Source organism: Hippopotamus amphibius, chromosome 2 (genome assembly GCF_030028045.1).
Source record: "Hippopotamus amphibius kiboko isolate mHipAmp2 chromosome 2, mHipAmp2.hap2, whole genome shotgun sequence".
In the NCBI taxonomy this organism is placed as follows: domain Eukaryota; kingdom Metazoa; phylum Chordata; class Mammalia; order Artiodactyla; family Hippopotamidae; genus Hippopotamus; species Hippopotamus amphibius.
In genome coordinates, this window is record NC_080187.1 from 51604658 (window position 1) to 51630813 (window position 26156).

The window sequence follows — 26156 nt, forward strand, 5'->3', positions numbered from 1 at the left end:
TTCTGCAGCCTAGTGTCATAATTAAGTCTATGAGAACATTGATCATCCAGCTTCACAAGACATCCCACTGGTCTGCTATACTGCAGATATCATGCTGCTAGAATAGGTGAGTAGAAAATAGCAGATGTCTTTAGAAGAGCTAGAGAATAGGAGATAAGCCCCAGGAGACTTCTGCAATGTTTTAGGGCACAGTAACTTTAAAAGTGAAGGACAAGCTGTTTCCTTTCCACTAAGAAAGAGAAACAATACTGACTGGGCCTTTTTGAATTATGGCAGCAACATATACCACATTTGAGTGTGATGTTTTGCCCCATTCATCAGGTAATCATGAGACTGCTGGTTTTGAGTGATGATCAACCTAGAGCTGCCTCTACCAACCCTTCCAACACTTATATAAGCATCTTCATCTTTGCACTGTATCATTTCCACATGAAATAACTAGAGTGTCTTTGTTTTTATGCAACTCAGTGCAGAAAGACAGGATACAGGAAGAGATTTGAAATTAACAGCAAAGGTTAAAATGTTTGAATTTGTTCAAACTTTGGAGGAGATTTCATGTTTTGATCAAGTCCTGGGTATCCAGAGAGGTGGGTGGTGGAAGTTAAGTGAAAGAGATGTTTATTGAAGGTGAAGGTTGGGGGGATGGAGGTGTTGGATGCTGCACCCATTTAGAACTAAGGCCGACCTGGAAACAGAGGACCAGCAGCCAAAGTCTTAGATGCATGAGTAGAGCGACCACAGCCTTGGTGTGTGACAAGCCTATGCAGGGAAGGAGTGTGGATAGTCAAAGATAGTAGCTTCAAGGCCAAATTGAAGAGGAAGGATTTGGAAGAGGAATAAAGAAGTAAGGAGGGCACTGCAATATTCCCTGACCCGATGAAGGCTGAATGGCCTGGTCTTCACGTGTCTATTAAAACTACATATTAATAGTTTTGCAAACAGCTAGCAGTATAAAAATGTATCCTTTCCCCCTCAGAATCCCCAGTGTTTCTGCCCCATTTTCTCCTGCTATTCCATGATCCATCAAGCAACTAGGAGAAGTAATGGAAAGAGCCCTCTTAGGGATAGGGAGGGTGGAAGGGAGGCTCAAGAGGGAAGGGATATCGGGATATATGTGTAAATACAGCTGATTCACTTTGTTGTACAGAGGAAATTGCCACAACAGTGTAAAGCAATTATACTCCAATAAAGATCTGGAAAAAAAAAAAGAAAAGAAAATGCAGATACTGTTCATCAACAAGGGTGTTTTTGGGTGGGGGGGGGTGGGAGGGCAGCAAGAGAGAGGCAGGTAGGAGTTGGAAGAGGGAAGTTGTTAACCAGGAAACAGGGATTGTAGAGGGGACAGTGGGCACATTAAGGGGGGAGAAAAGACGTGGGAGGGGGGTCATAGGTGAGGCTGAAAGTAACAGTTTAGGTCAAGTGCTGTGAATGAAAATATGTGGAATGTGAAACATGGTATCTGGGACTAGCATCAAGTTGTTGACAAGATTATCCCCAAGCCCCATTTTGGTTAGTGGGAGTGGAGGGTGGAAGGAAGAATGGGACAGAGGTCTGTAACTGGGCCCTGGGCATCTCTTTGCTGAGGATTTACTAATAAGTGTGTTGATCTTCAAGTTATTGAGGAAGTTTTCAGGCCATTCTTAAAAGTGACTCATGAAGCACTTTCCTCTCCGTGACTCTATTTCTGTTTTGTAAAGAAGTTCATTTGTATCATTTTTTTTTTTAGATTCCACATATAAGTGATATCATATATTTGTCTTTCTCTGTCTGACTTACTTCATTTAGTAGACAATCTCTAGGTCCATCCATGTTGCTGCAAATGGCATTATTTCATTCTTTTTGTGGCTCAGTAATATTCCATTGTATATATGTACCACACCTTATTTACAAAACAGAAAGAGAGTCACAGATATAAAAAAACAAACATGGTTACCAGGGGAGCAAGGAGGGGAGGGATAAATTAGGAGATTGATATATACACACTACTATATATAAAATAGAGAACTAATAAGGACCTACTTTATAGCTCAGGAAACTCTACTCAATACTCTGTAATGGCCTATATGGGAAAAGAATCTAAAAAAGAGTGGATATATGTATATATATAACTGATTCACTTTGCTGTACAGCAGAAACTAATACAACATTGTAAATCATCTATACTGCAATAAAAAAACTAATAAAAAAAGAACTTTACCCTCAGAGATCTACTAAGGTACAGTTTCTTCCTAGTAAAAATTAGTCTTATACCACCTTAACAAGGAAAAAGAGAAGCTTATCTACGTATCTATCTATCTATCATCTATCTCTATCTATCTATCTATCTATCTATCTATCTATCTATCTATCTATCATCATCTATCTATCAATTTATTTTTGAGTAAATCACACTTGTCTAGGACTTTCTTCTGGCTAAGCCATAGTAGTAACATTATATGTTATATGTACTATGTGTATTTCACAAAGATTTGCTGTCACTGGAGCAGGCATGAGGAATGCACTCCATGGGAAATATTTTAAGAACGATTTCATCAAATAGTGAAAGGTATGATGCAACGATGGTTGTATGAGTGAAACCAAAACACAAACATCATCACAGAAGCAGAAAAGGAAACAAGTTGGGCCCTTGTGTAAGACACAGAAAGTAAATCTGAAACAAATCTGAACGTATTTACAATCTGTGTAGGGGTGTGTGTGTGCAGGCACACATGTCATGTTTGAAAAATAACCTCCAAAAAAGAAGAAGTTCATACATTAATAAAAGGGAGACTATAGTTTAGCATCCAGTACATATGTATTAATAGTTTTGCAAACAGCTAGTGGCATAAAAATGTATCCTTTCCCCCTCAGAATCCTCAGTGTTTCTGCCCCATTTTCTCCTGCTATTCCATAATCCACCAAGCAACTAGGAGAGAAATATTGCCTTGGGCAGTGCACTCATGGGCACCCCTGTAAATATGTACTTTAGAGAACACATTCTCAACAAGGGCAGTATTGTTCCTAAGGGGACAAAAAGTGGTTCTTAGTGGGTGAAAAAAAATCTTACTCTTTTTATGTATAATCCAGAGATATATACAAAGTATATAAACAGATATACAGTATATATGAATTATTAAAATTTCCTGGGGAGGGAAAGTAGGAAAAAGATGTCTAAAAAGGCTCTTAAGGGGGCATAGTGAGAAAAAAAGGTTGAGAAACACTGCCTTAGAAAAAACTAAAGATAAAAAGCGATTTGGAACATGTGCATTTCTTTTCGTGTCTGCTGTCGAAGATTGATTAATCATATTTAATTTTATAGTGCATGGGTGAGGAACAGTAATTATCTTTATAGCTCATTAAAATATGATAAGAGTAAAATATATTCAGAATCTGAATTTTTAGCCTTTTTAGTAGCTGCTTCTTGGGATGTGTATGTAACAAGCAGTTAATACAGCGTATGTCAGAATGGCCAATGATTATTGAAAGATGGGGTGAGCAGAAACCATGGAAACACCTGATGCAGATAAGAAATAGCTCTGGAAAAGAGAAAAACCAATGAAAGAACAACCTAAAGCAAACAAAATAACTTCCACCAGAGAAAGGGGTTAAATTTCATCTCATCAGCCTGGAGAGGGATCTGGCTGCTCCCTTATTACCTCTGGGGCAGAGTCATGTGCCCGGACAAAGCCTTCCTGGAAGTCTGGAAGTGAAACAACACCACTGCCTAACACCATTAAAGAGATGGAGGCAAGTCCAGCAGAGAGACAGGGAGATAAGAGCTCAGCAGGTTAAAGTAGGGGGGAATTCTTCACTAATTCCAAGAAAAGAAGAGTAGAAAGAAAAGTCCCAGTTGGGCCAAGAGACTTAAAGAGGAAGCAAGCACTCCCAGATGTATTCCCTATCCTAAGATGAAAAACAAGACTTTATTATCATCTACAGAAAAATTGAACGGGTTTTGCAGATGATGGTGGCCCAGGACTGACTGTGAATATTTGCATTTTATCTTCTTAATGTTCATATATGTTATAAACTCATTTTTGTTAATTAAACCTCTTAATATACCTTTGTGGCAAGATTATTTATTTTATGCTTTAGCTGGTCTCTGAAGTGTTGGCAACATTCCAAGAAACTACTAAGGAGATTTTCTAAACGATGGTACAGATTATAGTAATACATATGTTACTCAATCGTTGTTTCTTCTCCCGTAGGACAAATAGTCTGTTTATCAAGCCTCCTTGATGTGATTGAGAGCAAATGATTTCCCTTATATTTTAAAAACCTAATCTTGAAGTACTAAACTCATTTGGGGGATCTATACACATCATTGTTGAGTAGGAATTTTCCATTTTCTAATTGACTTCCCAGCAGCATGAGCTGCCTGACTTTGCTGCCTGATCTGTTGTATTTGATGGGACACATGTGGCACGGCCCCAGGTCCCTGTCAATCTGGACTGTTTGAAGCCCATCTGAAGCATAGTTAGTTGGCTTGTTGTTTTTTTAGATTAGGCTATTAGTTTCATTCCAGCAACAGAAATGTGTTGTCTAACTGGTCTAGAGAATTCCAGTGTTAACCTTAACACCTTAACTCATTCATCCGGAGCCTCAGCATCACAGCTGAAGAGCTATTTGCAATTTAAATTGATTGCCAAGTACTTAACATTAATTTACATGCTAAATCCATGACTAAGTAACACATTATGACTAGTGCCAATCATCTTAGAGAACACAATTCTCCATCTCACTGCCCATTTTATCTTTAGAGGTTGAGATGTATTTTGGGGTGTATTCTTTCAGAAAATCAAATTCTCCTAGAAAAAGGTTCATGAAGATAAATGCCATCAAGAGGAACACCATTGCCCTGAACCGTTCATGGACTCAGATCATTTCTATGTCTTGTTAGGAGGCCAACAAAAGTGCTGAATTGATCTGGTAACAGTGAATTCTACAAAATGTCTTCCTCTAGAGAGGACCACATGCAAATAAGAGTCGCTTCCATTACAAATTAGTCTACAGTAAGGCAGAGATAGCACTTAAAAAGTGACATATATTTTTGATACTACATTTACTCCTATAATCTTCATTTTTCTCCAACCCAAATATTTCAAATTGCCTAAACAAAATACAATTAGCCTTCTAATCTACTCAGCCCGCGTAAAAGGAAGCTCTACAAAGCTATATGTTCAAATAAAGGAGAGACGTTGCAGAAATATGTGATATGTGGCCGACAAATCCCCTCCTACTGCCCCTATACAGTTTTCTTACTGTGTTCTTGGCTTCAGTTTCTCTTTGGCACTTCCCCCCCAAAGAATTGGGAAATGTGCTTTCAAACTTTGTGTTTGTTTTAACAACATTGTAGCACAACTAGACAGTTGTATTCTTTGTGATATTCTTTATAAGAAAATTTACCTGGGTGAACAAGACCTGCAGACTGTCTCTTTTTGAGACACGGTGATTATAAGGATGGTTTTGTGGATGACTGCACCAAGCAGAGATTTATTCCTGTTTCTGATGGGGTCACCAGGATGTGTAACCTTCATGCGTACCTATCTTTCTGCAACCTCTCCCATAAATATGCCTTGATTCTGATTCACGCTTATAAATGCAAGCTCAGAACACATTCATGCTGCCATCACTGGTTACTCATGCTTGAAATTAAAAACCTTCCAGACCAATGCCACTGTTATACTTGGTGAGGCTTTACCTATTACTCAAAGTAAGAAAAATAAGACAGAGAGGATAAGATGTTAACAGATATAATGTGAAAAAGATAGCAGCATGCTTTCAGGTTATTCTGAAAGTAAGTGAAATAGCATCTATCTAATCATATGTCATATTGATATTATTAAATTTAGAAATATGAATTAGAACTAGTCACTGAATACTATTATGGCACTCATAAAGTATGTTATTTTATGAGAACTGAGTTGTTTGGTAATAGACACAAAGGACCAATGACTCATTTGGGGGAAAGGACAAGAGGACAGAAAAAAAATGGACTTTTCAAATCACACACACTTCTTTCCAATTGTCACGAAGAAAACATTACTGTGAAACCTAGGTGATACCTGAAATAATTGCATCTTAACACTTTGATTTTTAAATATTATTCTTCAATTACCATAAGACTATGAAATAGCTCTAATTTCTTACCATAGAGAACTACCCACACAAAATTACAGCATTCTTAATTAATTTATATCTCCATCAATACAGCTGAAAAAACACTTTTTTGAGGAAAGATTATAAAATTCCACGGGAACCTCTGAATTAAAAAGCCAAGTTCATTTGCACAATATGAGCTGCCATTAACTTGTATACAATGGTAATTTAGCTCCTATTTTAGCCACTGTAGCACCAATTTAAGAAGGTGACCAGGCTCCACTGCAAAAACAGATCATACTGCAAAGCAGTAAAAATAACAGTTTATACACTTGTGTCAAGTACACAATAGTAAAGTTTTCTTTGTAGAAAAAATACTTTTGGTTTGCCAATATATATACAGGCTAACAAAAATATACGTGTGTGTGTGTGTGTGTGTGTGTGTGTGTGTGTGTGTATGTGTGTATTCAACAATATATATTTAAGAGCTGCTTTGTGCTAAGATTATCCTAGCTATTAATGATATAATGATGAATTTATCAGAGTGGACTGCTGCCCCATGGAGCCTATTATAAAAAAATTTAAATAAATGCCCATAAATTTAAACAAAATATTAAAAAGGAAAAGATAAATAGAACTTAAAAGTAAAGGATGTCAATGAGGTTTATTTGATACCAGTACAAGGAGTTAAATGCCTTCCTAACAGGACCAAAGTAGCATAAAAAAATCATCATAATATGTGAATGAATGGTCTTTATGTAAGTTGTTGAGTTATTTGCACTGAAGGAATCTCTAATGGATTCATACGAATCACAGCTTATTTGGGACTCATATGAATTCCCTATAACTTATTTATTAATGACAATTCTTAAATACAGGGCATATACAGCAGAGAAATATAAAGAGATAGAAACTCTGATAGAGGGAATGAGGTACAGAATATTCAGCGTAATAGGTTTCACAGAGAGAACAAATGGAAAATAAAAGTTAAGTACTACTATTCTTAGAAGAAGATTAACATTAATCATTAATTCAGAAAGCAGTTAAAATCCCTTGCAGAATAAAAATCCATATGTGAGCTGATGAAGAAAAAAGGAGCTAAAACCAAATTACCAACAAGAGGAATGAAATGGAGTCATTACAAATACCCCTCAGATGAAAGGATGAGGTACTGTAAATGTTTATGTCTATAATTTGAAGATTTTAAGGAAATGGACAAATTCCTTGAAAAACAAAACTTTTGCAAGAATGTATACAATAGAAAAACTGAATAGTCCTATATTTGTTCAGAGAATGAGGTCGCTCATTTAAAACCTTTCAACAAGTAAAATGACTGACCCAGAAAGCATTATTGATAAGTTTTACCAAATACTTATAGAAGATATAACACTGGTTTTACACAAACTATTTTAGAGAGTAGAGGAAGAAGGAACACTTCCTAATTTTTTGAAACTATTATAAGATTTTTACCACACTCTGCTCTTAACATTGTAGAAAAATAAAATTATAGCTCAATATTCAAAGTGAACATAGCAGCAAAAGTCTTAAACCAAATATTAGAAAATTAAATCCAGCAATATATAAAAAGGGTAATCAGTTGTAATCAAATGGGGTTTATCCAAAGAATGCAAGATAGTTTACTATTTGAAAATCAATCTGTAATTTAATCTATTTGTATATAGTCCACAATATTAACAGAATGAAGGAGAGTAGTCAATCATTTCAATAAGTCCTGAGATAGTACTGAATAAAATTCAATGTGTCTTCATGATTAAAAAACAAAACAAAACAAAACTAATACAACATTGTAAAGCAACTATACTCCAATATAAATTAATTAAAAAAACTCAGCACCCAATTAATGGAAGAAAACTTCCTCAACCTAATAAAAACCATATAGGAGAAACCTAAAGGTAATACTATTCTTTTTTTTTTTAATAAATTTATTTATTTATTTTTATTTATTGGCTGTGCTGGGTCTTCGTTGCTGCACACAGGCTTTCTCTAGTTGCTGAGAGCCGGGGCTACTCTTCATTGTGGTGCTCAGGCTCCTCATTATAGTGGCTTCTCTTGCTGTGGAGCACAGGCCCTAGGTGCGTGGGCTTCAATAGTTGCGGCACATGGGCTCAGTAGTTGTGGCTCACAGGCTTAGTTGCTCTGTGGCATGTGGAATCTTCCCAGGGCAGGGCTCGAACCCGTGTCCCCTGCATTAGCAGGTGGATTCTTTACCACTGCGCCACCTAGGAAGTCCAAGGTAATACTATTCTTAATTGTGAAATATTGCGTGCTTCCTAACTGATATCAGAAAAAAGACAAAGGTGCCATTCTCCATCCATTTTTTTTTTAGCATTGTACAGGAGTTGTGAACTAGAACAGTAAAATAAGAGGGAAAATGGAGAGAGGACGAGGAGAAAAAGGAGAAGGACAGGGAAAGGAAGAGAGATTTAAAGCATAAAGATTGGAAAGGAAGATGTACGGCTGTCAACAGTTTGCATGAACATATTCATAGAAAATGCAAAGAAACTGACAAACTACTACAGCTACTTGTTACCAAGTTCTTAGAATATATGACAATATTCCAAAATATATTATCTGTCTATAGATTCATAGAAACAATTGGAAAATAAAATTTAAATTATAACATTTACATACACACACACACACACACACACACACACACATTTCAGAGCTCTGTCTGCTGAAAGGGCCTAGAAGCAATGACACTTCAGCATCAATGAGCACACCTAGCACCAAGATCTGGGTTTCTAATACCATTCTCTGATAAAAGGAACTGAGGATCCTTGGAGAAATTGCTGATTCTAGGGCAGGAAATATACAAGATGAGCCTGGAACATCTTATAGTGGCAGAATCTGAGGAAGCACACAAAAACCAAAATGATGCAGATATGTCAAAGGGACACAGGAGCCAACCAAATAAGCCAACCCAATGGCCAAAACTAGAAAAATTTTTACAACAAAATGTATAAATACCATTGAATTATAACCCAAAGTATATACTAATATAAATAAATTATTGAACAAATAAATGGGAAGGAATAAATAAATGTCCTTTATCAAAGAATCCCAAATAATACATAGATATGACTCCCTAAAGGAGGCGGAGTGTAACTCTCCCCTACCCTTAAGTGTGGAGATATTCATAGTGACTTCTTTCCAAAGAGTACAGTATGGAGAAGATGAAAAAAAGGAGTAAATTTACAGTGGAGGAATCTGACAAACACCTGCCTCAACCATGTGATCAAGCTTAACACGCTATCCTAATTGACAGTACAAGGCTTTAATATGAAGTGATGAGAATGGCCCTTTACCCCTCTGGTCCTGCTTCAAAATCTCATGATCCCAGTCTAGTTAAAAATGTTCAACAAATGTAGAATGGATAAGCACATTATGGAATACTTACTCAAATGAAAGTGAATATAATAGTATAAACCTATAAGCAAAATTGTCTCAAAAAATATACATTTGAACTAAAAAATCAAGTTATATGTGACTACTACAGTGTGGCAATTCTGTTTATATTTTTACTCATGCAGAATGAAATTTTATGTCTTTATATTAAATTCAGGAACAAAACTTCCTTTGAGAAGGTACAGGAATGTGCTTTGGGCAAGAGTTCATGGTCAAGTCCAATTTATTTATTTGTAATGTTTAATATTGTAAGATGGTGACAGGTACATGAGTGCTACTTATATTATTACCTATGCAAAAAGTGCATAACTCTATTCGATTAACAAAAGCTTTATTTGATAAAAAATATACTTAGAAAAAAAGAATGTGTAGGAGTTTAAAGATTCCATTAAGAATATGCAAATGAACACTGTCAATTTTTTATGCCATATTAGCTTAGATTTCTCTGGAGAATCTAATGACCCAGTAATTCAAAGTAACATCTGCATGTGCATGATTATTATTGCAACTAGGATGTGAACCTATAATCTGTGTGGAAGATGGAAAAACTATACAATTTGACCATTCTGTGAGATCATAGCAGACCTTCAGACACTCTCATCCAGCCCCACCATACATCTCTGTATACAGGCATCTGAAAAAGCAGTACACAAAAACATCTCACCCTTTTTTGTTTTTATTTTGTAAAAATAATTTACTCTATGGGCTCTGGTGAAAAGTCATGGTTCAATGGGTAAATATTGACTTCAGGCACACAGTGGAACAATTCTCTCTCCAGCATATGTGTAACAAGATGGAGAACCATCTGTTTGCTGAAGATAGAAGGTTATGCCAATACATCCACTTTGAAATATTGCTCCATATACACACCGAAACTGCTACATAGGTACATATGAGTTAAACAAACAAACAAAAACTCAACTTACAAATGCTGTCATCCTGGCATATAATTCTTATCCACAACTCACCACAGGTTTGCAGGAGTACTCTTACTAAGAGTCACTTCATGTGGAGATATTAAGCTTCATCTCATTGTAACAATAAAAACAATTATGAGTTCCTCCTGTCACCACCATTTTAAAAGACAGGATAGACGCACCTCTCTCACTAAGGCCGTGTTGCAAAAACGGAAGAGTGACTAATGATGGTAAACCAGTTTTTTAATTTAATCTTTTTAAGAACTGTGGTTTTCAACAGTTGTAAGTCATTATCTGCTGAAGAAGAATGTGAATTTGGGGTAATGGAGGCTGAACGGATACTTAAAGAATCTCATTATATATAATGACATATAACTCAAATGTGAGGGAAATGGGGAAGTTTAGCGTTTCTGTAACATAGATAGAAAAATTTCGATGACTATACGTCAAGAGTAATAAAATCATACTTAAATGAGAAGGGTTGGCACTATGTTAATTAGATAAAGATTTGCGAAAAGATGAGTTTAACAGTTAGAAATTTGAGCTTATGCTATTGGGAAAAAATGCACATAAATATTAAGAAAAACACAGCTGGTGCAAGAAGATGCAAGATATGTTAAAGATCTGAATTAACTTAATTTTCAAAAAATGGCTAAAGAAGTAGACTATCTGCTAGAGAAATTTTCTCAAGAATCAAATAATTACTTCAAATGGGACTAAAGCTTATTTTAAAATGGAGAGAGATACAATAGGTCAGAGACTAGACCAGTAGAGGGAGCTTAATACAGTTGATCAGTAAAGACACTGAGCATGGTTAAGATCTTTGTTAAGCAAAGATATAAAGATTGGGAGAATTATTTAGTTTTATTTTAGATATGAATTCTCAGATGTAAAGATATCCCATTAATGATTACAGGTAATTTGAAATTCTATCCTCTCAATTTAATACATTGTCTCAGTTGAATTCAGTTATTTGTATTGTAAGAACAAAAGTAAAGTATATTCATATAAAAATGTGAACGTTAAAAAAACTATATGAACAATTTTGTAAAAATAAATTAACTTAATATTATGGCAAGTAAAACGTGGGATAAAGATTACTTGCATAGCTGTGATGGTAGAAATTATAAATAAAATACATCAAAGTAATCAAGTGGTAGCAAAATATTTTGATTGTTAGGATAAAAAATATAGATTCTAATTTTCTCTATGCCTATGTAGATGGATACCATATTGCAGCTGTTCTTTCTGATACCACTAAATTTTTTCTTATAAATATTGAATCTGATTATGTGAAAAGAAATAATGTCACATGTTTAGGAGTTTGGAAGGTTAAAAGGAAAGATATCAAGGTTGACTTAGTTAATTTTATAATACTTTACCTCTGGGGTGTTTGATTAATGTTCATTGATGCTGCTTGAAACTCTGAAGAGGAAAGTGATAGATGCTGAAAATGATTTCAAAAGGATACATTATGACGGAAGATGAAGGAATGGAAAGGATTTCTATGCTGGAAAAGGGAAATAAAACTGAGTGAGGGTCCCTGGGAAGGTGTATTTGCAATATTCTGTAAGCTTTTGGCATAATATTATTCTGCAAAGGAAGTCTGTCTAAAATTATTAAAGGGAAGAAATTCAGCATCCTATGCAGTGTGTGTTATAAACACTCAGTGGTAGACTGATAAAATTACATCATAAAGAGCAGAGACCTTCAGGAACCTGACAATCTGTGAGGTTTTAATGAGGAAATCTGGCCCTGTCTTCTCTCTTTTCCAAATCCCTTCCTCCAGCCCACAAAGACAAGTCAGGCTAGAAACCTTTCCAATTATTGATGTTGAAACTGTTTCACTGAAGCTATCTTGCAAAAGATTAAGTATAAACATATGTCCAGGTTTTCAAGATGATACAGTGTTGTATAGTAGCAATTAAAATGAGAAAGTTGCCAGGGCTAGAAATATAATTTGGGAAGTCTAGGTAGGAAAAATACAGTACAGGTTCCTTTATCTATAAATGTGATTTGACAAGCACTGAGATTGACTCTGTGATTAAAAATCTCCCAACAAACAAAAGCCCAGGGCCAGATGGCTTCACAGGAGAATTCTATCAAACATCTAGAGAAGAGCTAACACCTATCCTTCTCAAACTCTTCCAAAATATAGCAGAGGGAGGAACACTCCCAAACTCATTCTATTAGGTCACCATCATCCTGATACCAAAACCAGAAAATGATGTCACAAAAAAGGAAATTACAGGCCAATATCACTGATGACTATAGATGCAAAAATCCTCAACAAAATACTAGCAAACAGAATCCAACAGCACATTAAAAAGATCATACATGATCAAGTGACAATTTTACTTCTTAGTAAAATCCTCAAATGCAAGGATTCTTCAATATTCACAAATCAATCAATGTGGTACAGCATATTAACAAATTGAAGGATAAAAACCATATGATCATCTCAATAGATGCAGAAAAAGCTTCTGACAAAATTCAACATCCATTTATGATAAAAACTCTCAAGAAAGTGGGCATAGAAGGAAGTTACTTCAACATGATAAAAGCCATATATGACAAACCAACAACTAACATCATTCTAAATGGTGAAAAACTGAAAGCATTCCCTCTAAGAACAGGAAAAAGACAAGGGTGCCCACTCTCCCCACTATTATTCAACATAGTTTTGGAAGTTTTAGCCACAGCAGTCAGAGAAGAAAATGAAATAAAAGCAATCCAAATTGGAAAAGAAGAAGTAAAACTGTCACTCTTTGCAGATGGCATGATACATAGAAAACCCTAAAGATCCTACCAGAAAACAGCTAGCACTAATCAATGATTTTAGTAAAGTAGTAGGATACAAAATTAATGCACAGAAATCTCCTGCATTCCTATACACTAACAATGAAAAAGCACAAAGAGAAATTAAGGAAACTCTCCCATTTACCATTGCAAGGAAAGGAATAAAATACCTAGGAATAAACCTGCCCAAAGAGGCAAAAGAACTGTACGCAGAAAACTATAAGACACTGATGAAAGAAATCAAAGATGATACAAACAGACAGAGGGACATACCATGTTCTTGGATTGGAAGAATCAATATTGTGAAAATGACTATACTACCCCAAACAATTTACAGATTCAATGCAATCCCTATCAAATTACCAATGGCATTTTTCACACAACTAGAACAAGAAATTTTATAATTTGTGTGGAAACGCAAAAGACTCTGAATAGCCAAAGCAATCTTGAGAAAGAAAGACAGAGTTGGTGGAATCAGGCTCCCTGACTTCAAACTATACTTCAAGGCTACACTGATCAAGACAGTAAGGTACTGGCACAAAAACAGAAATATAGATCAATGGAACACAATAGAGGGCCCAGATAAATCCACGCACATATGGGCACCTTATCTTTGATAAAGGAGGCAAGAATATACAATGGAAAAAAGACAACCTCTTCAATAAGTGGTGCTGGCAAAATTGGACAGCTACATGTCAAAGAAAGAAATTAGAACACTTCCTAACACCACACACAAAAATAAACTCAAAATGGATTAAAGAGCTAAATGTAAGGCCAGACACTATAAAACTCTTAGAGGAAAACATAGCCAGAACATTCTATGACATAAATCAAAGCAAGATCCTCTTTGACCCTCCACCTAGAATCATGGAAATAAAATCAAGAATAAACAAATGGGACCTAATGAAACTTAAAAGCTTTTGCACAGGAAAATAAACCATAAACAAGACAAGAAGACAACCCTCAGAATGGGAGAAAATACTTGCCAGTGAAGCAACTGACAAAGGATTAATCTCCAAAGTATACAAGCAGCTCACACAGCTTAATACCAAAAAAGCAAATATCCCAATCCAAAATGGGTGGAAGACCTAAATAGACATTTCTCCAAAGAAGACATGCAGATGGCTAACAAACACATGAAAAGATGCTCAACATCACTAATCATTAGAGACATGCAAGTCAGAGCCACAATGAGGTATCACCTCATACCACTCAGAATGGCCATCATCAAACAATCTAGAAACAATAAATGTTGGAGACGATGTGGAGAAAAGGGAACTCTCCTGCACTGATGGTGGGAATGTAAATTGGTACAACCACTATGGAAAACAGTTTGGAGCTTCCTTAAAAAACTAAAAATGGAACTATCATATGACCCAGCAATCCCACTACTGGGCATATATCCTGAGAAAACCATAATCCAAAAAGAAGCATGTACCATAATGCTCATTGCAGCACTATTTACAATAGCCAGGACATGGAAGCAACCTAAATGCCCATCAACAGATGAATGGATAAAGAAGATGTGGCACATATATACAATGGAATATTACTCAGCCATATAAAAGAATGAAATTGAGTTATTTATAATGAGGTGGATAAACTTAGAGTCTGTCATACAGAGTGAAGTAAGCCAGAAAGAAAAAAACAAATACCATATGCTAACTCATATATATGGAATGTAAAAAAAAATGGTACTGATGAACCTAGTGACAGGGCAAGAATAAAGATGCAGATGTAGAGAATGGACTTGTGGACACAGGGTGGGTGGGGGGCAAAGGAGAAGCTTGGACGAAGTGAGAGAGTAGCATTGACATATATACACTACCAAATGTAAAATTGATAGCTTGTGGGAAGTTCCTGCATAACAAAGGGAGATAAACTCAATGATGGGTGATGACTTAAAGGGCCAGGATAGGGAGGGTGGCAGGGAGTCACGGGAGGGAGGAGATATATGTATAAATATAGCTGATTCACTTTGGTGTACCTCAAAAACTGACACAATAGTGTAAAGCAATTATATTCCAATAAAGTGCTTTAAAAAATGATTTGAATTGAGTATGTATAAATACAGGGTATAAATCAGGACCAGAAAAAATAAGTAAAAGTCATATGAGGGTCCTAAAAAAAAAATCAGGACCAAATATTCAACCAGAATCCAGACTATGTCAACTTCTGAAACAGGATTATAGTCATTTCAGGGTCAAAATTGCACCAGAATCACACTGTGCTTATGCTAGCAAATTATGTCATTTGCTCTGTGTTTACACACAGGTACACACATTAGTGTTAATTTACATACTGCAATGAAGAGAATTCTATATAATGCCCCCAAAATGATTTCAGTTCTTCTCCACTGATGCTTTTATTGTAGTTATAGTATATTGAGTTTGAATAGAATCACAGAGATGCCGCTAAATATTGCATACATGAGGAAAACAGCATTTTTAAAAACTGATGCCTGAAAAAAGCCTCTTCCTGTTGAGAAAGATCCTCTATATGCATATATATACACACACACAACTCTACACAGCCCCTCCACATAATACTTTAAATATTAGATTATTTTTCTTTAGAAAATTTGCTATCAAGTCATTCTGATATATGTAAAATAAGAATAATTCTCTTTCTTAATAATGTTTTTAGAAGCTAATAAATCTTAAGAGTTTTCATATCCTATTTTAGCTAAAATCAGCTTTGAAAGTTAGTGCAGATTATACTTGCCAAATTTAGGAATAGAGTATAATTCTAGGTGATTTAAGAACCACAATTCATAGCTGCAATTAAAAAAAGTTCCTGCTAGACAATCTTACAGATATATAGTGGTTCATGTGTCTATCTCTGCGCTTTATTTTAACTATAATGTACACTGAAAACTATAGGGCAAAGAAAAGATACAACATAATCTTTGGAGAAAGTTAAAAAATTCAAAACAATAAATTTGGTATGGAGTGATAAGTTTTTTGGCCTTAATAACTTGATTATGTAAAATGTCCTCAATTACACAGTAATGAAGTCTCAGTTCAGTGAGTTTAGTTAAATTAAAGCATATACCACAATTTGCAAAATATTTATGATATTTGAGCAAATACTATATTCATTTGGCAAGGTAATCAAAATACTTAAAATAACATTATAAACACACTTATAAGAATAATTAAACATGACATTATCTACTCCTATGCTTATGTCTGCTTACTAAAGAGCATTAAAAATAAATAAATAATTCATATGGTAAAATTTTCAGTTTTAATTCGAGATCTAATATTTAGTTACTTAAATGGGAAAAATCAATCTTGTTTTCACTTACATTTACTCTCTAATATACCATCTCTAACTGAAACATTATTACCTGCAGTTGATTGTAATTTAGTTATACTATTAATTTTTATCTTTTAAAATCTCATTATATGAATTTTGGCTTTTAATTACATACCATTGGCAGAAAAGTTGCCAAGAACATGATTATAAATTACCCCAGTGTGAAATTCATTACAAAGTCAACATGCCTACCTACCATGGTTGTCTCGGCAATAGAACCAAAGCTGTTTATAAATATGTTGCACGTGACATTAACTGGAGGGCCTGAAAAAGAGATTAAAACAGAAGGGCTGATTAGATATTTATCTAAAATATTTTCAAATAACTCCATGCCTCTAATTTGTGGTTTGAAAAAAAAAGAATTCAAAGCATTTCATTATCTGGATACAAGCTTTGTTATTAGACTTGATAGCTATATAAATAAAAAACACTGAAATATTGTGCAGTAGAGGTTACAATAACTCAGTTAATCTCTGCCTAAGCTAGTCAGATAAAATCACACACAAAAACTGATATCTAAGTCTAATTTATTTTGTTTGTTTGTGTTTGTTTTTTACATGAACATAATTGAGTCACTTAACTTTACAAGGTTTGCTACAAAAAAAGATAGCAGCCCCTTGCCCTATATGCCCATTTAACTCCTCACTGGAGATAATCACTTCAACTCATTTAAAAGACTCTTTGGGTGTTTACAATAAGTTTATTTTACTCCTTTAGACGTTTTCTTTTTAGACATATGTTCTGACAGTCACAGCAGAAGGTAAGGATTTCACTTTCTTTCACATGCTATGCCCACCCCTGCTGACATACACCTTTTTTCAGTCTTCCCATTACCCAAATGGCTAAATTGTCACTGTTGTTAGATCAGTATTCAGTTTTTACAGTATTATGACAAGGTAACTATTACCTCCAAATAACCATACTAACATAACTATGTCACTGTTCTTTTCCTGCAGAACATGTTCCTGAGGTTGATAATTGTTTTATGTATTTCACATAGTTTCCTTCTTATGTATCGTTAACATACCCACAAGTTCTGAAATGTCTAAATTGTGTTTCCATACCCGGCTCATCAGATGTTCTATTAACTTTATTTTCCTTCAGGCTTACTCCATTCCAGATTTTTTTGTCCTGGAGCATAGTGGTCATTTTATGCTCTCCAGTAGTGCAAGTCTACGGTGCTGAACTCTAAAATATATACACAGGCTGACTGGATTCTTGAAAAACTAAGTAATCTTTGACACTTTCTAGGCTATTCTCTTCTTTTTCTTGAGCCTAAAATTCTGCTATTTTCCTTTGCTGGTAACCACAATATGAATCTGGGGAATATCCTTTCACTTAAGATGAATTCTGTTGTGCTTTATTGACTCAAATCCAGTGGAAGAGGGAAAACACAAAAGTTTTAGTATTGGGTTAATTCATCTTCCAATAAAATGCAGCTGCAGGTACATCCATGTCGGGGAAACATAGCCCTATACAAAGCTGATGCTACAGAACTGCCAGCTCCACCTGACTGTGATCTCTTTGGCTGAAATAAGAATAAATAAAACAGTGGGGAGATGCTTTTCTTATTTTAATTTAACAAAGGGCAGAGTCTTTATTTTTCAGTCTTGTCTTCTGAATTTAATTATTATGCATAGAATTATAGATAATATTGGTGAAAAATAGGATGAAGCTGAAAATTCAGCATAGGCTTCAGTGACCTGAAATTAATAACGTCCGTTCTGATGCATTTCAGGGTCCCTTGAAAGCAGGTGCTGTACAGCACATCCCAATGATTCCAGAAAGTTTCTCAAAGGAGCAGTATGAAGTACCGTGTCAGGAGGAGGAGGACTCCAATGCATTTGTTTTCTCCCTATGATATCATGTTTCCATAGAAGACCGATGGTCACAAGAGAGGTGGCTACTTTAGGCTTTCACTAACAGTTGCGGACGTGATGCCTCACATTTTATGAACCAGACTCCAGCCCTTGCTTCTCCATCACACCTCCCATCAGACCGAGGAAACTCTTCCTAAGGGCAAAAAGTCAGCCTGGCCTCAAAATCTCAATTTCATGTGGTGGTAAAGGAAATCACAGTGCTCTCAAGTCTAAGCTTTATGGTCTAATCCATCAGTTATCAGATGTGTTCCTCACCTGGTTACTAGGATATACAGAAGTGCTATTTGGTTTCCATTTTACTACTTATTTGTGTATGTATTCTCTTCTTCTGCAGAAAGAAAGGTGAATGGATTCAGGCACCAAACTTTAATTTCAAATTTGAAAACAGAGCACTCACTTGAAAGATATACATATACGATATACACTCACATGATATATGTATATATATATATACACACACACATATAGAATTTATTTTATTTTGTAAAAGATTTAAAAATATATTAAGGTATGAAGCAATTTGGAAATAAAGACCATTGTTTTTAAAGATAGTCTTGAGTTAGATCATAGAATCTCTTCAATGTAATGTGAAGGTATTTGGGATTAACTTCACGAACATGAAGGAGTTATTATAGATTCTTGATCACAAGAGTGTAGCAAACCAGCATAATGTGGTGAATGGCTGAATGGATGGCAAAAGCTTAGAGACAGAGGAAACAGGAATTTATTGTAAGTATCCAGATGGGAAACAGAATGGCCTGGACCAAGGACAGTGACAGTGGAGACAGATTACAAGGAATGAAATGGATACAGTACCATAATGTTTATAAAGCAGTATATTCTACACTTTTAGCTTCTGGTCCATGTCAGATCAGGGCAGCAGTCTTGGAGTAGTCTTTCTATCCTCACTATTAATATATACTATATATTCAAAAATATTGTAGAGAACGAAACACAGAGAAGACTGTAAATCTTCTATTGCCATTACAGAGAGCACCTGTTTAGCGGTCTTTGGTCAATTTGGTACTTCTCTGTGCCAAAGCAAAAGCTGTTATATCTCCCACTATGTTTAGCAACAGAGCAGATAACTGCTATAGCATCCATATGGCAAATTGTGCTTCAAAATTGTTCACTGCATTAGCCATCGTTGGTCTGAAAAGCAAATGACCGTAGTTGCAGATGTTTTCAGCAGCATGTTTTCTTTTAGATGTCTCTTAAAGAAATAGAACATGGTTTTTAAGCTCAGAGATGGACCAAGGCAAAATGGCAAAGTACAATGCAAAGCCTTGGCAGTTATATTATTGTTATTCATGTTGGGGAAAAATTGTTCACCATTCAGATCTAGAGCAAACAAAAAGACAAACAAAAAAATAACTTGTGTTCATGAAAATGACTCAAAAACTTTTCTAATGTAATGTTGCATTAGAGCCTCACCCTTTCTAAGGCACAGGGAGCTCAGCTCGGTGCTCTGTGATGACCTAGATGGTGGGATTGGGTGGGGGGGGGGTGGCATGGGAAGGAGGTCCACGAGGGAGGGGATATATGTATACATATAGCTGATTCACTTCATTGTACAGCAGAAACTAACACAACATTGTAAAGCAACTATACTCCAATTTTAAAAAAAAGAATGCAGTTAAAAGATTAAATTTCAAAAAAATTTGCTTTTATCTAAAAAATTTTTAGATAAAATTTATTTATGTAGTCATGTCTTGAGGAAAGATAACGTATTATTTTATTTTTTAATTGACAAAAGCATATTTGATGACTTCAGATCCATATTTCAAATTATTTTTTAGACACTTGAAAAAAAAGTTGGAAAATTATGGCATAAAAATAGGATCCAGTTTATTTTCCCCCTTTTCTTCCCCTTCCCCTCCCTTTCCTTCATGAAAGCGTAGCCGAAAGCCATTCATTCAGGCAGTGCAAGATAGGCTTCTGTGCTGGGGACGGCAGCGGGGAGTGTGGGCAACTAGAGCAGGGTGAGGAGGACATCGGTGCGGAAGGATTTCCTAGCAAGGGATGTCTGGAGCCTGGGTGAGTGGCGCAGCCTGGCCTAGGGCATTAGAACCAGAGAAGGGTAAGGAGCTTGTCCACAGGGGGGCAGGCTGGCATGAGGAGTGAGAGTCTGAACAGGACCCTGGGGCATTTGTGCAGGAGAGAAAGTGGCAGCAGATGAGGGAGATTCATTATGTATTGATCAAATATGTAATTATATTAAAGGTAATGGGAGCCTTACTGTTACATGAGGGAGTTAAATATGGAAACTCAGAAGATAGAATAAACCATGGTAGTAGAGATATCAGGGACAACTTGTGGTTTTCAATAGATAGAGAACTAAATACACAGATGTAAATTAATATATGTGTGTATGTGTATGTATACTTACGTATATATGTGTATGTATATAGATACATTCTGGAAAGCACCAGCTTAGCCAGTTAATCAAAGTGAACATCATCAGTTATGGTAAAAATTAACATGGTCCACAATCCAATAAGATGCAATTAGAATATAGCATCACTTCTGTGATAGTCCTATCAAGATGCATTACCTAAATTGAATCGTGAGGAAATATGAGACTAATGCAAATCGAGGAACATTCTGTTAAGTAAAGGAATACTAGGACTTCCTAGGTGGCGCAGTGGATAAGAATCTGCCTGCCAATGCAGAGGATATGAGTTCAATCCCTGCCCCAGGGAGATACCACATGCCTCAGAGCAACTAAGCCTGTGCACCACAACTACTGAGCCTGTGCTCTAGAGCCCATGAGCCGCAATTACTGAGCCCACGTGCCACAACTACTGAAGCCCACATGCCTAGAGCCTGTGCTCCACAACAAAAAGAAGCCACCACAATGAGAAGCCTGCATACCACAAGGAAGAGTAGCCCCCGCTCGCTGCAACTAAAGAAAGCCCACTCTCAGCAATGGAGACCCAATGAAGCCAATAAATAAATAAATAAATAAATAAATAAAATTTTGGACTTCCTAGGTGGCGCAGTGGTAAAGAATCCGCCTGCCAATGCAGGGGACACGGGTTCGAGCCCTGCCCTGGGAAGATTCCACATGCCATGGAGCAACTAAGCCCATGTGCCACAACTATAAAAAAAAAAAAAAAAAAAAAAGGAATACTAATATTTTTTAAATGCCAAGATCATGACAGTCAGAGGAAGGATGAGGTTCTATTCTGACTGAAGGAGACAATGAGAAATGACCTACAAAATATAAGACATAATTCTTTTGTATGAAGATTTTGTAAACCAGATTCTTTTGCTATGAAGCCATTACTTAGATAATTTGATAAAATTTGAACGGGGGCCTGAAGATTAGATGGCAGCAATATATCCATGTTAATTTGCTTGTTTCAGTGATTAGACTGTGTATATTTAAGAGAATGTTCTTATTTGTATGATACACCCAAGTATTTGGGCATCGGGTCAAAAATTTACTTTCAAGTGGTTTGGGGGGAAAAATAGTTTGTGCTATACATGCAAATCTTCTGTTAGTTTGAGAATGTTTTAAAATAAAAATGAGAAATAAGTACTACAGAGAGAATATTTTAAAAAATAATCAAACAAAATCTAAAAATACAGGGTGAGGAATTTAAATCTGTGAACATTTGAGGTGTTCATCTACAGTTTTAGAAAGGCTTATTATTAAAGAGATTTTTCTTGTTAAAATGACCTTGTACTACATAAAAAGCAAATAGAAAATATAGCTTTTTCAAAAAATAACTGAATTTTATTCAAGAAGAGTAGTGTCTGGATACATAGGAATAATTAAAATAGATAAAGAAGATTCTAATGCTTTCCCTGAAAAAAAAATATGGGGAGAAATGAGTATTAGGTACACATACTATTCTGGGGATAGAATGTGTTATAGCAGAAGAAACTATATGAAAATTGTATTTGTGATGTAGAAGAAAAGGATTAATAAGAGAAATATTAGAGATGAAAAGACAGAAACCACAAAGACATAGTGAAGGCAAACCATGTTATTTCTAGTTAAAGAGAATGGTCATTGGAGACAGAATGAAAAAAACCTCACAAAAATGTAATAAATATATAGAAAGAATACACAGGCGATTGCTGACAGAGTACTTTCTGCCTGGGTCCAAGTTAGATTTAAGGTGATCAAAGGCCAACTGAAGGCCTAAACAATAGAGTCAAAGGAAAGAAACAAAATCTAGAAAAAGCTGGTAAAATAGTCTAGTGAAATAATATTTTATTGTCTATGGACGTACTTTTATTTGCTATTCAATTGCTTTCTCTCTGTTAAACTGGCATCTAGTTTCAAATGACTCCTTGAAGCTTCTATTTCAAGATGGAGAATTGAGCATAGTTTTCTTTCTTTCTGAGGACATAAAAATGATATTATTGAATAAAAATGAGACTAGACATATCACACCAAAGACAATGAGAGGAAAGTCAGAATTGGTTTAATGACATAAAATATAGAAGGCAGAAGAAATATGGTTGACAGATAAAACAGAGCAAAGCCTGAAATCAATGATGATTAGAAATGCTTGGAGGAAGAAAGATGGCAGCAAAGTAGAAGGACATGGAATGCATCCCTCTCCACAGGTGCATCAGGAATACACCAAAAGATGCAATAATTCCCATAGAGAACCAGCTGAACACCATCAAATGACCACAGACACCAGAAAGGACTGCAAAGATCCTGACATAACTGGGTAGGACAGAGGGGAAAAAAAAAGGGAGAAAAAGGAGGAGAAGAAAGGAAAGGGATGGGTCCCACACCCTAGGGCAGGGGGATCTGAAACAGAGGGGAGGTTACTGAATTCAGGGGAACATCCCTTATCTGATGGAGAAACCCCTTCTCCAATGGGAATTTCCCTGGGTCAGAAGGGAGGCATTTGGGACTGTTCAAAGAGGGTGAAGCAGCTGAGCTATGGCAGATGGGAAAGAGTGAGAAACATGGAGGGTCTGCACCATGGCTCAGCATGTCTGGACTGAGACACTGGCTCACAGCTGAACCGGGGGTCTGGGAGCTGGAACGTGGGAACTGGAGAACTGGTTCAGGGTGAGAAACATTGTTGGCAGTGGGGAGATGGACTGAGAGGACAGGAGGGAAGAAATCCACAGCAGAGAATGCCTACCACGGAAAGCTGCATGGCCGTGGCGTCGGCTCAATACTGCTGACTCACAAGTGGGGGGAGGAGCTGCGGGTGTAGCCTCTCTCTCGGTGTAGCCTCTCTCTCAGTGCCTGCGATGGACAAAGGAAGGACCCCTCTGGGGCTGGCTAACACACTCAGGGATAACAAAGGCCCCTGGGCAGGGGCTTGCCTAGAGTGCCTGCAGCTGAGAGCCAAAAGTCCACAGAATAGCCCAGCTCTAGAGACATTCTGTTTACACCTGAGCCACCAGCGTCCCTCTGCAACAGGTACCACCACAGCCGACTGAACTGCTGTGACCCAGGCAGGGCGCCCCTGGCAGAGTCGTAGCAGGGGGGCGGAGCTGCAGTTGGAGTTGCTCTCTTGGCCTGAGCTGCCCAAGCCATGTGACCCAGGCAGGGCACCACTGCTCACTCACTCCCAGGGGAAGGAGCCACTATTGTACCCTCTCTCTCTCACACACTGGCACTTACAGATGAACAATAAAGGAAGCTCTGCTGATTGCAGAGTAACACAAAGAGCCCAAGGCGGGTAGAAGGACACTTACAGCTAAGACCCCAAGGAAACAGAAATATTACCATTAATTCTATTGATCTGGTCCATTCTGGGGTCAGTTCTAGTTTTTTTTTTAATTTTTTAATTTTTAAAAAAATTTTATTAATTACGATCTTAGTCCTAAGGGATCTACACATTTTATAACATATCTTTTTATTTTATTTTTTATTTTATTTTTGTTTTTAGCCTTTTTATATATTTCTATTTCTAGCTAAGTTTTTTGTACTGCTGACTGTATCTCTCCTACCTTCTTTTCATCTCTATCTTTTATACATTTCTATTTCTCTCTTTTTCTTTTCGTATTTCCAGTTACACTATGCTCTTCTGTTGCCCTGTCTTCTACCCTTTTTTAGTTTATTTTATCTTAATATACTTATAAGCAATATTATCAGTCTGCTCTATTTCCTTGCTTTATTCTCCAGATGACACACTGCTTTGGTTTTTATTATTAGGTTTTGTCTTTATCTTAGTTCTAAGTATAACTGTCTGATTTCGTTCTGAGAATCTTCAGTCTCTCTGGTGGTACTCTTGCTCTTTATTATATTTGATCCTAGCTGTCAAAATCTCCCTGGATTTGTGTTTGTGTGTGTGTGGTTTTTTGTTTTTTTTTTTTTTGGTTTTGAATTTCTGTGGTTTTCTCTTTGACAGTCTGATGGCATACTGGGGTTCTTCTGTCAGGTCTTTCTAGTGCCTTATGTTCTATTGGATTCAGTATTTGTGTGTCTTATACATGTATGTGTTTCCTTGACTTAGTATATGTTTGACTCAACAATCTGCCATTAGTCTGGGGCTTGGACAGTCTTTTTAAAACCCCTTTATTGCTGGGACAAGCAACCTCTGAAGTCTGGACTACTCCATCAGATGTCAAGTAGGAAGCTCTGGGGAGGGAGTACTGAATCCAGGTTGCTAGACAAAAAGGGAGTCCTCAGACACAGGGAAGATTCTCTGCAGAGAACTCTCACAGAGCCCTGTATCAGAGTCTAAGACTCAGCTTCATCCAACTGTCTGCAACTGCCAGTGCTGGACACCTCACACCAAACTACAAACAAGACAGGAACACAAACCCACCCATCAGCACACAGACTACCTGAAGCCATATTAACCTCACAGATACCCTAAAACACACCACCTGACATGGCCCTGCTCATCAGAGAGAAAAGACACAGAGCCACACACTGGAAAGCAGACACAAGACCCCCCCCCCCCCGCCCCACCAGGAAGCCTACTCAAGACACTGGACAAACCCCACCACAGGGCAGAGGGCAGAAACAAGAGGAATTACTACAAGGCAGCATAGGGAAAGGAGACAGAAAATCCTATAAATTAGACAAAACGAGAAAACAAAGAAACACCATGCAGGCAAAGGAGCAGGAAAAAACCCCACAAGACCAAATAAATGAAGAGGAAATAGGAAAATTGCCTGAAAAAGAATTCAGAGTAATGATAGTAAAGATGATCCAAAATCTCGATAACAAAATATAGAAAATACAAGAAACAGTTAATAAGGACTCAGAAGAACTACAGAGCAAACAAACAGTAATAGATAACAAAATAAGCAAAATTAAAAATACTCTAGATGGTATAAACAGCACAATAACTGAGGCAGAAGAATGAATAAGTGAGTTGGAAGATAGAATGGAGAAAATAACTGCCACAGAGCAGGAAAGAGAAAAAAGAATAAAAAGAAAGGAAGACAGTCACAGAGACCTTGGTGACAACATTCAGCGCACCAACATTCGAATCATAGGCATCCCAGAAGAAGAAGAAGAAAAGAAAGGGTCTGAGAAAATATTTCAAGAGGTTATAGTGGAGAACTTCCCCAACATGGAAAAGGAAATAATTAATCAAGTTCAAGAAGCACAGAGAGTCCCATACAGAATAAACCCAAGGAGAAATACACCAAGGCACATATTAATCAAACTAATGAAAACTAAACACAAAGAAAAAATATTAAAAGCAGCAAGAGAAAAGCAACAAATAACATATAAGGGAAAACCCATAAGGATAACAGCAGATCTTTCTGCAGAAACTCTTCAGGCCAG

The 26156-nt window shown here is 36.5% G+C and overlaps 1 protein-coding gene across 2 annotated transcripts in view; it reads right to left on the reverse strand.

Moving 5' to 3' along the window:
* The window catches only part of LOC130846387 (glycine receptor subunit alpha-3), a 190886-nt gene that overhangs the window by 104516 nt on the left and 60214 nt on the right, over positions 1-26156 (reverse strand). For both annotated transcript variants that reach the window (XM_057724600.1, XM_057724601.1), the window contains exon 3: positions 16741-16808. In XM_057724600.1, coding sequence (XP_057580583.1) covers positions 16741-16808 — 68 coding nt within the window. The remainder of the gene's footprint in view (positions 1-16740; positions 16809-26156) is intronic.